This window comes from Microplitis mediator, chromosome 2 (genome assembly GCF_029852145.1).
Source record: "Microplitis mediator isolate UGA2020A chromosome 2, iyMicMedi2.1, whole genome shotgun sequence".
NCBI classification, from domain to species: Eukaryota; Metazoa; Arthropoda; class Insecta; order Hymenoptera; family Braconidae; genus Microplitis; species Microplitis mediator.
The window spans coordinates 25,586,469-25,597,382 of NC_079970.1; the positions used below are offsets into that span (position 1 = coordinate 25,586,469).

At 31.7% G+C, this 10,914-nt stretch overlaps 3 protein-coding genes and 1 long non-coding RNA gene across 5 annotated transcripts; 2 read left to right on the plus strand and 2 right to left on the minus strand.

The window, feature by feature from the left end:
- The first annotated feature begins 712 nt into the window (after nt 1-712).
- On the plus strand, nt 713-3,478 carry LOC130664226 (electron transfer flavoprotein subunit alpha, mitochondrial). The gene is made up of 4 exons (XM_057464080.1): nt 713-944; nt 1,087-1,416; nt 2,347-2,799; nt 2,879-3,478. Exons 1-4 carry the CDS (start codon nt 906-908, stop codon nt 3,053-3,055), a joined length of 999 nt encoding a protein of 332 aa, XP_057320063.1. The 5' UTR covers nt 713-905; the 3' UTR covers nt 3,056-3,478.
- On the minus strand, nt 3,155-5,155 carry LOC130664229 (uncharacterized). The gene is made up of 2 exons (XR_008989325.1): nt 5,043-5,155; nt 3,155-4,636 (listed from the first exon to the last, which is right to left on the minus strand). It is a non-coding gene; the product is annotated as an uncharacterized LOC130664229 (long non-coding RNA).
- On the plus strand, nt 3,655-8,688 carry LOC130664227 (trithorax group protein osa-like). Its single transcript, XM_057464081.1, has 3 exons — nt 3,655-3,873; nt 5,062-5,813; nt 6,320-8,688. Exons 2-3 carry the CDS (start codon nt 5,796-5,798, stop codon nt 7,124-7,126), a joined length of 825 nt encoding a protein of 274 aa, XP_057320064.1. The 5' UTR covers nt 3,655-3,873; nt 5,062-5,795; the 3' UTR covers nt 7,127-8,688.
- Nucleotides 8,686-9,982, minus strand: LOC130664228 (uncharacterized). Of its 2 annotated transcripts, none has more exons than XM_057464083.1 (3): nt 9,336-9,982; nt 9,111-9,236; nt 8,686-9,003 (listed from the first exon to the last, which is right to left on the minus strand). In XM_057464083.1, the coding sequence occupies exons 1-3, from the start codon at nt 9,507-9,509 to the stop codon at nt 8,791-8,793; spliced, it is 513 nt and encodes a 170-aa protein (XP_057320066.1). In that variant the 5' UTR covers nt 9,510-9,982; the 3' UTR covers nt 8,686-8,790. The 2 variants fall into 2 exon arrangements, with proteins under 2 accessions (XP_057320066.1, XP_057320065.1); XM_057464082.1 differs by having other exon boundaries at nt 8,695-9,006; nt 9,336-9,969.
- Between the last annotated feature and the right edge of the window lie 932 nt (nt 9,983-10,914).

Sequence of the window (10,914 nt, forward strand, 5' to 3'; positions counted from 1 at the left end):
ACATGTCGGAAATTTCATAAACTATAAGTGCAATTTTTCAAAATATTTTTTTTATATTTATTTTTTTGTTAAAAACAATCCAAAAATTTTTAAATGTCTGCTAACTTTATTCTCTTATTGTTTAATTAAATTGTGAAAAGTGTCTATGGTGTCGTTAAGTGTTGAGTGTTCAGTGAAAGTGCAAAGTGTTGCTGATGGCTGATGCTGATAACTTCCTAGTTCCTGAGCAAAATCATCTGGCATCGTCTGGTGGGAAATAGCAGTTAAGTGACGTTTTTTAGCTGCAATACACTTGGAGCAATTTAAATCAAATCTCCAAGTGTATCAGGACACCCTTCTGCACATTATTTCCCCGCCAAGGTTTGTTCAAACACTCAAGTGTTTTTTTTTAGTATTTTAAATATTTTTCTATCATATTCTGCCGCCATTTTATTTTGACAGCCGATTTTTAATTTTTCTTCAGTTTCTAATAATTTATTCTTCAAATATTCAAATTTACCGCGCAGATAATGATAATAATTAACAAATTATCAATAAAAATAAAAAATTTCAGTATATTTTTTAGTCGAGTGCATCCGAAAATGCTCTAGTTCTAACTCTAGCCAAGCGCTGCCATAAATTTAAACATTCCCGCGCAAAAAAATCAGTGATGACGTCTCATATAAATATTTGTTCAGCAGGTGCTGCACTCTAGTGTCATTTTTTAAATTATTATTAAAGATGTATGATCTCTGATCTAGAGGACTTTGGCCTCAATATTTTTTTTAACTTCTGATTTATCTTATTGTCATATAAAACATTAATTTTCATCAATAATTCATCGCCCTCGCTCATAATTCATCGTTCAGTGAAAAAATACATCCGTGATTCTTTTAGCAGAAAAAATTGTTTTATTAATTGACAAAATGTTCGCTAATTGTTTGAAAAGTGCAAGACATCCCAAAGTAAGTAGATATTTTTACATAATCAAAAAAAAAAATTAATTTAGGTATGTAAGTATAAAAAATGATATTTTATATACTTGATAAGTATTTAGTTTTAATTAAATGAAGAAATTGTTGACATATGTTGAAACCTGTCTTTCAGTTTGGATCTTTAGCACGTCTGGAGTCAACACTGGTGATAGCAGAGCACAATAATGAAACACTGGCACCAATAACACAGGCAGCACTTAGTGCGGCTAAGAAAATTGGTGGTGACGTAACTGTACTGATTGCTGGAACAAAGTGTGGACCAGCTGCTAGCGCATTATGCAAAGCCAATGGCATCAGCAAAGTACTTGTAGCTGAGAGCGATGCTTTCAAAGGATTAACTCCAGAGTCTATGACACCTCTGATTATAGCGACCCACAAACAATTCAATTTTAGTCACATAATGGCTGGTGCCAGTGCTTTTGGTAAAGCTTTACTACCACGGGTCAGTTTTTTTTGTTTTTATCTGTTATTATTATCAGACATTCAAACAATCCAATAGATTCTGATGAAATCTTAAAAATGGTTGACCTGCAGGCCAACCCAGAACTTCTCGTTCTTTTCTAGCTCGGGGAGCTCGAAAACTTTACTAGTAGTAAACTTTTGAGCTCTGCGAGTTCAAAAAAAGGTTGGGCCAAAAGAACATACATTTTTTTTGGTGAAAGAGATTAATTTTTGAGACTTAGATTTGAACGAACTCAGAAATAAATCAGTCGAGCGATTTACGAGTTATGCAAGAAAAAGTTTAAAAAACATCTTTTTTTTTTATTTTTATTTTTCGCATAACTCGTAAACTATTCGACTGATTGACTTCAGAATCTAGTCAGTTCTAAGGCTTGGGTATCGTCCTAGGATCTGAAAACGTCGAGATCTGATGATAATTCGATTTTCTAAAATCAGACCGAAATCAAAAACTTTCCTTTTTTTGAAAATTAAAAATTTTCAGTGGGAAGTTAAAAAAAATTCATGAGAAAATAAAATTTAAATTCATCACTTATTGAAATAAATAAGAGAATTTTTATAAAAATTTGAATTAACTTTAAAAATTAAAAAATTTTTCTTGTAAATTCTGATAAATTTTTGTATAAATTTTTCTATAGAACTTTTATTGGCTCCTATATTTATAAGAGAAAAAAAAATCTATTTCCTGTACAATTCAGTCGAAAAAAATTTTATCAGATTTTATGAATACGAATCAGAATTTACTGGATTGTGTAAACAGGAAACTAAAATCTAGTGTCCAATATCCAATTTTTGATAACTTATTTCCATACATATACAAAAAAAAATGTATATATATATATATGTGTTCTAATTGTTATCAAAGTATAACATATATGTATAAGTAATCGATTAAAAAAAAAATAAAATGTAGGTCGCAGCAAAACTCGACGTATCCCCAGTGAGCGAAGTTATCAGCATAAAGTCTTCAGATACATTTGTCCGACCAATCTACGCCGGCAATGCATTACAAACAGTAAAGGTCAAAGATAATATCAAAGTTGTTACGGTCAGAGGTACCTCATTTGAGCCACTACCCCTAGAAGGTGGAAATTTATCTCCCGAACCAGCGCCAGCCGGCGACTATAAATCAGACAAAGTTGAATTCATAAAACAAGAGCTGAGCAAATCCGACAGGCCCGAGTTGACGTCGGCCAAAGTGGTCGTGTCGGGAGGGCGAGGTCTTAAATCTGCAGATAATTTCAAACTTATTTACGCACTCGCTGACAAATTAAATGCTGCTGTCGGCGCTTCCCGAGCTGCTGTAGATGCTGGTTATGTTCCCAACGACATGCAAGTTGGACAGACTGGAAAAATCGTCGCTCCAGTGAGATCTTTTACTTTACTTATAATTCAACGAGCGAATGCTTGATTACCATAATCATTATTGCTATTTTTTTTTTAAGGATCTATACATAGCCGTGGGTATTTCCGGCGCAATTCAACATCTCGCTGGTATGAAAGACTCGAAAACAATAGTAGCGATAAATAAAGACCCAGAAGCTCCAATTTTCCAAGTCGCCGACTACGGATTAGTTGCTGATTTATTTAAAGCCGTCCCTGAGTTAACTGAAAAATTATAATCAGGTTTATTAATAATAACTAATCAATGGCAAAATTATTTCTGCGTGTAAACTGGGTCCTTAGGAACAGTCAATTTTTAAACAATTTCGTTCTTTCGATTAGTCTTCAATTTTTTTTGACAATTTTAAACTTTTGACTTTGGCAACTGGGCCGGGTATCAGACACTTCCAGTAACCCAGAATTTTTTCAGGTTTTTTTAAAGCCTAGAAACTTTGGAAACTTGACTGTTCCTAAAAGTCCCAGTGTCTGGAAAAATACAGAGTACACGCAGGTCAAAAATATAATTATTATTATAAAGTATAATTAGACCACAATAATGTTATTTTTATATCCGTATATTTTTTACATGTTAATGTTTAAAAAAAAATTATCTTCGTTAAAAATTTGTAATTAAAATTAAAAATATACTCATATAATAAGTATTTTAAAAAAATATATATTTATATACACGTTAAACATTGACTTGACTCAGTGGTTGTCGTTCGTCCTTGGAATATATTTACTACATTAGTAAATGATAAAATAAAAAAATAAAAAATAATTAAAACTCGTCAGTGGCAACTAGTTTGCAGACCGGTAAAGCGCTTAAAGTATTTCTGATGAAACAAATAAAGTGTTTGAGCATTTGTACAACAACAGTGTGCGGTTGTTGGTACCAGCGACCAGGTGACTGAAGCCACGAACTCAGACCCGAGTCACTGTCCAGCAACTAAAGAAAGGGAAAGCAACATCAGCTACCGCACATTTAACTCAGTCTACCAGACGCGGTTTCCGATACAGTCATACATTTTATCTTATCCAGCTCATCCTTCGCTAAGTATGTATTTATTATTTATAAATCATTTTTTATTTTAAACTCACATTACTTTTAATTAAACCCCTTGTAAATTGCAGCCTGTCGCACTTAATTACCATTACTACTATTTTACATTACTGTAATTAGTTCACTTGTCGTCCAAGTTCGCCGGAAACTATCAAGATCGCCGGGCGTTTATAAGAAAAAATTTTTTAAAAAAACTTTTTTTTAATTGATAATTTAAATTTTATTGTTTTTGTAATTTACATAAATCATAATCGTGTCTTCACATCATATATGATGCATTGAATAATCCTATTATGTGTAATGCCGTTGCGCAATGAAGAAAATTTCTCTTTCATGCAATTATTGCCGGTTCTATTATTACTGGATTTTTTTTATCACAAGTAAATGCACATATATAGACATATGTAACAACAAGACAACAAACATGTGCATGATAATTTAAATTGTCATTGGACGCACTGTTGTATGTCATTATTTATCAATATACATTTATTTGATAGCAGTGTTTATGCTATTGCAAGTACGTACTGTTGATAGTAAAGAAGCGAAAAAATAGTAAAGTAAAAAAATATATATATATGTATGTATATGTATATACAAAGCATTCTCTATCGCTGCTATTGCTTCATTACCTCTTTCGTCAGTTTTGCTACGGTAAGTACAAGGACGACCGCATCATACGTACTTTCAACCGTCGCAATTCCCTCAACAAGAACAGCAAAACGTTTTATTAAAACCTTCAAAATTTTAAACTTTACTGTAAAAAATAAATGGCGAAGTTAGCAGACGAGCAAAAATTTTCGAATTTTTTTTTCTACAGTTTAACTTAAAATATGCATAAGTAGCAGACATCAGACAAATTTAAAATTATAAATAAATAGAGCAAATAATTAAAAAAAAAATATTTATAAAAAATGCACTTCTTAATTTTGAAATTTTTTAAATGCGCATTTTTTTTAATTTTATTTTTTTAATTATTTACTCCATTAATTTTAAATTTGATGTCTGCTATATGTAGAAAATAAAAAAAACTATGGTTGCAATTTATCTTTGAAAAATTATAAGATGGCTAATTTCAGTATATAAAAAAAACAATGAGTTTTATTTATTTATGATCATATATTTATTACTTGAGGTTTAGTTATATAAACAAAATTACTTACTACTTATATTTTATTACAGAAATGGTGAATAAATTAGACAGTTGACAAAGGACACGAAGCCTCTCCATCAGCCTCGATGACTTAACAGCCATGATAAATATATTTATTTAAATCTGAAGATAATAATAATAATATTAATATTAATTTATAATGTTAAATCCAATACTCGGTATTTCACCAGTCTGGTGGTTAATTATTTACGCCGGGGTTTTGTTGCTATTATCACCAGTGGTACTTGTTTTGATAATATTTTTACCAAATTTTCCATTACTACTGTTAAGACGAATGTGTTACATTCCAATCGAGCCGATATAAAATGCCAGAGCTCAAGACTCAAGGCCACTTGTTGCCGATCTGTCATCTGTAAGAATTTTATTTTCCTTTGCCATTTAAATAACAATAAATAATATATACACATATAAATGTATATATTGACAATAACAATTATCTTAATGGAGTATTTATTTTAAAATTAATTAAGAATAAGTTTAATGACATAAACAAATGATGACTGGTTCGATCAATCAGTCGCGAGTCCTGAGGTTTATTTACGCGCATTCACGTTGCAGTACTAGTTGTAATAATAATATAATAATGTCACACATCAAGTACTTTCGCCAACTCGGTATGTAAGTGGGAGTTTATGTCTGGAGTGGTCTGGAGACCCTGGTTTCGATCACGTATATACAAGGTACCAGGTCGAGAATCCTGATACTTGTTATCTGCTGCTCACGGACTGGTGCTCAGCATAATATGGATTTATTCTTACGTGTAAGTACCAACATACTTCTTCTTCTTGAACTTAAACTTCATCTTCATCTTAATCTTCGTCTTATTATTAAACTTTCAATGATCCTCATTCTAAAACTGACACTTGACTTTAGACTTTCATGATCCGATCTATCAAATTTTATCATCATTTTATTCACCGGAAATCCTATCAACCTGAAAATTTATTCAGACCACCGTTAAATTATTCAAACACATAAAATATCGTAAAATTTTATTTAAATATTTGAATTATTTAATGTAAATATTTTATTTGCTGACTTATGTAAGCGCGCAAAAAAAAAATTAATTATTGATAATATTATTAATGGTGTCAGAAGACCGGATGTAAGAAAATCGTGAGGGTCATCAACGCCCCTAAGGTTTCATAATACAATAGCTTGTGTATAATTAACAGTAAATACTAGACTCAGATTAAAATTATAAATGAAATATAGACATAAGCAAAATATATATTTATATTTATAAGTAATTAATTTTATTGACAGATTTTATTGCTGACATGTTTGCTGTCATTGAAAATATCAGCAGAACCATCGCCAAAGTTGTTGAAGAATCCAAAAGTTTACAATGTCGTGGTGACAAGTGACCAGAATCTCCAGCCATCGCAAGCTTACCCAGTAGTTCAGCCGGTAGCTCAGAGTCAGGTCGTTGGATACTACCCGCCTTATTACGGTGGATATTACCCGTACCCATATGGAGCTTACGGACCCTATGGGCCCTACGGGCCTTACGGTTACGGACCATGGGGTCCTTACGGACCTTATGACCCAGTGCCTCTGGTCCCAGGTGCGCCTTTTGATCCCCGAATGCCTTATCCGAATCCAAACCAGCCAGCAAATCCACAGCCCGCTGACAACCCGAACACTGAATCAGTCAGCAAAGAAATGAAAGAAGTGTCTATTAACTTCGGCAAGCAAACCGACGGTTCAAAAAACTCCGAAGTTGATGACATGTCTAAAGAAGAGAAGGACAAAGATAAAGACCGCGTGCCTTTGACTTTCTACCCGAGTACACAGTCATCAGTTTACTTCAATCCATACTACTACGGTCACAATTTACCTCCTCATGTACCACCACCTGGAACTTACTACTTAAATTATCAACCCGCAGGTCCGATTCCGGTACCAGCAGCTCTTCTGCCTCAGCAGCCTCCCAGCACTCGCTTAGCTCCTCAAGAAAGCTCCGCTAAGCGACCGGCTAACATCCAAGAAGCTAAAGAAACTAAACAAGAAACTCAAACTAAAATTCCTGATGTTCCGCCGCCTCCAGTGCCAACCAAAAAAAGTTTATGATTTTTATTTTTACCAACCACTTAGTCACGTAAAGACACTTAATATTAATAATAATAATAATAATAATAATTAGTTCTACTTACTTACTGTTAGTTTTTAAAAATTATCTTTTTACCCACCGCAAAAACAACAAAAACAACATTGTCAGCTTCTAGTTCTTTTAATAAGAATTTTCATTACTCGTAACTCTTTGCTGTTTATTCTTAAACAAATTGACACCTTATTTTTATTTATACTTTAATTATTTAATATTAAAACCAGGTCCCGACTTGATGGATTTTAAAACTGCCGTCTACTGAATGCAATTGTCCCTTCAATCTACGACTCGAACAAAGATTACATTGCCACTAATTGATCTCCATGGCCGCAGTCATCGAGTGAAGATAAAAATATAAATTTATTTTTGGATACTCGTGTCCAGTAAATGGTTTACTTCTGTTACTTTGTTTATTTTATTAATTAATTGATTAAATATAAAAAGGCGGGAAACGATTGCGTTCAAAGTTTGAGTTATAAATAAATTTATTTAATGTCTGAGGATTATTTTTGGAAATGCCTGTGGTGAAGAAGAAACAATTGGCATAGAATCATTTAAATTATTTTATATATAAATATGTTTATATATATAATTGTATTATTTGTCTGACGATCTATTGGTTGTCAAAAGTTTTATGGCAACCTTGTTAATTTTATCCGCTATTTTTATTTTATTCAATTTACGCCAATCGGCAGAATACATCAAAAAAATTTACGGCTTTAATTAAAAGCAAAACTTAATTAATTATTAATGGATTCTCAGGCAATGCCCCCCCCCCCACTTTCATATGTCGTAAAATATTGGGAGTGAACTCGGAATGATTACGGATTTTATTTAAATCCAAATTCACTCCGACCCGGAGTTTCAATATTAAATTAAACTCCTCTTTGGAGTAAATTTACTCCAAGGGGATTAAATAAATAAACAGCCCTCCGGATTTACTCCGCGTTCTCCGCTAATTTTTTACAGTGAACACAGTAAACAAATTGGAAGTGATTTCGTAGTGATTACGGAGTTTATTTGAATCCGCATTCACTCCGACCCGGAGTTTCAATATTAAATTAAACTCCTTTTCGGAGTAAATTTACTCCAAGGGGATTAAATAAATAAACAGCCCTCCGGATTTACTCCGCGTTCTCCGCTAATTTTTTACAGTGAACACAGTAAAAAATTGCAAGTGATTTCTTAGTGACTACGGATTTTATTTAAATCCTCATTTACTCCATTACTCAGAGTTACGAAGTAAAAAAAAATCACTCCGCATACGGGGTAAATAGGGAGTTTTTTTTAGGAGTGAATTTCACTCCGGTCCAAAATTAAACTTCCCTTCGGAGTGAATTTTAGACCAAGATTTACTCCGGATTTACTCTGCTAATTTTTTACTGTCATGGTATTAAAATTTTTTTAATAAATTAAAAAAAATTAAAGCACAGATTGAAAAAAAGTACAATTTCGCCGAGATAGATTTAAAAAAAAATTACTTACAGTTGTTATCAATTAGGAGATAAACGAAATTAATAAATAAATAAATTTATAAAAGACAGTAAAATTAAATTATTTATTTTATTATAAAAAATTATCAATATGAAATTATAAAATTTTAAATTAAATGCGCGGGTAAAAAAAATTATATAGACTCAACAACAACAGAGTCGTCATCTGAATTTTCATTGCTCATTGGGGGATTAATTTCCACATCAGGATCTATTTTCTCGTCGAGTTTTTCAATCCCGTCGTCAATAAACGGCCGCTGGGTAGTCGTCGAAATTGGCTGCTGAGGAACGTAACTCGGTTGTTGTGGAACGTAATGAGGAATAAACGGCTGGAGATTTGTAAACACCTGCTAAATTATAAATTTAAATAAGTATACATTTTTACAAAGTTATGGTTTTAATTAAACAAATAAAATTTAATCGTAGGCTTATATAATAATGGTAATTTTTTTACCGGGTTTAATTGGAATCCATAATCATAAAGAGGCGCTCCGTAGTAATTAAATGACGATGTTACGTATGCATTACCGGGATTACCATAAGGATAACTCAGTACTGGATATGATTTATGGGGATCTACCTAAAATTTTAAATTACATTTTTTTTAATGCTAATAAAAATCCACATCATTAATTTTTTTCTTTCAAAAACAAATTAAATTTTTTTTTTTCAATCTCACTTGCAAATAATTGTAAACAAAATAACGGGGTTGAATCGAATGAATTGACGATTGAACAAAATTTGATGGTTCCATAGCTAAATCCTCAAATGATTTAGATTTTATTTCCATCATTGATTCCATGGGAATCCTAGAAGCCCCACAAACTCCCAAAAAAAATAACAACGCGATCATTTTTTATTTAAAAAAAAAAAAAACTTTGACAGGTAAAAAAAAAGTAATTTAATTTTAGATAAGAATAAAATAATTAAATTAAAATCACTACTCTATATCGAGTAACTATCCTCACTAACCGGAATTCGGTCTCGCCCACGAGCTTATATATTCTCAGGCCCGAAACCTGTCCCCACCCATTCGTACTCATATTTGTTTTTTTTCTTTTACCACTTTTTTAAACCACCAAATACTTTGTTTTTATTACTAACATGTAGTATCTCTGCAAGATCCAATAACACTCGATAATAATAAAAATAAAGACCGAAAGACGGTAGAAAAAAAAAGTATAAAGCTAAAAAAATATTACGAAAGCTGTAAGATTACCTTAGCAAACTGGCAATTGCATTAATTCAATACTTGGCTTAAGATATTGTAAATATATAATATAATTTAATATCCCAGATCTTGATATGGATCAAAATTATTTAATAACACCTGAGTGCGCACGCTGTGGTCGTTAATCAATTTTTTATGACAATTTGTCGATTATCGACGTAATATGTTAACGTGATTTAACAAAAAAGTATTAAATGTGAGAGAAAAAAATAATTTTTCATTACCCTGATAAAGTTGGCCGGGTCAGGGTCGGCTTAACTCGAGTTTTGATATAATTACCAGATGAAATAAATTTTCACACGAACTCGAGGGCAAACTCGCAACGTTATTTTCTACTAAAAGTTTCTTATAAATATATATTGGGAATAAACACACTCCTACTCTCGTTAAGTCCTAAAATAACGTGTTTTGCTGTAATTGTTCGTAGAACAATCTCATTAATTAAAGCTTTAACAATAGTTAACTGCTTATCCTTAAATTAAAGTTACAAATTCGATTTAATCTGTGCCAGAATTATTGTTTTCACGTGAGCTTTTTGTTATTTAAACTTTTTGGATTTATTTGCATTTAGATTTCTTGATTAAAACTTGAGACAAATCAAGTAATTTAACTAAATAATTATTTAGCTGCGCAGTAAAAAAAATTTTGGAAATTTGACATTAAACTATGTGTTGAAACAACATTTTACACAAATTTTTATGTTGTTTTAACACTGTTCATTTGTGTAAAAAAAATAACAAAGAAATCTGAAAAACAGTTGACCCTGTAACCAACCCCATAACTTCCCGCCTTTTTCAGGCTGCGAGAGTTCAAAAGTTTATTATTGATAAACTTTTGAGCTCTTGGAGCTCGAGCAATAAGTGACTACGGTAAATTTAAAACATTATTTGTGTTACTTTAATGAATTAACACGCACTCTATGTTAAAGTTATATATATATATTTTAGAAGTGATATTTGGACAGTAACACTGAGTAAATTTTACTTTTGTTTCAATTATCATTTTTTTGTATTAATAATGAACTGAT

Excerpts from the sequence above, each read along its gene's own strand:
- LOC130664226 (XM_057464080.1), top strand. The coding sequence starts at position 906 with ATGTTCGCTAATTGTTTGAAAAGTGCAAGACATCCCAAA. Across the intron at positions 945-1,086 it reads AAAGTGCAAGACATCCCAAA|TTTGGATCTTTAGCACGTCT; the intron begins GTAAGTAGATAT and ends CCTGTCTTTCAG. Across the intron at positions 2,800-2,878 it reads CTGGAAAAATCGTCGCTCCA|GATCTATACATAGCCGTGGG; the intron begins GTGAGATCTTTT and ends TTTTTTTTTAAG.
- LOC130664228 (XM_057464082.1), bottom strand. The coding sequence starts at position 9,509 with ATGATCGCGTTGTTATTTTTTTTGGGAGTTTGTGGGGCTTCTAGGATT. Across the intron at positions 9,237-9,335 it reads TTGTTTACAATTATTTGCAA|GTAGATCCCCATAAATCATA; the intron begins GTGAGATTGAAA and ends TTAAAATTTTAG. Across the intron at positions 9,007-9,110 it reads ATGGATTCCAATTAAACCCG|CAGGTGTTTACAAATCTCCA; the intron begins GTAAAAAAATTA and ends TTTATAATTTAG.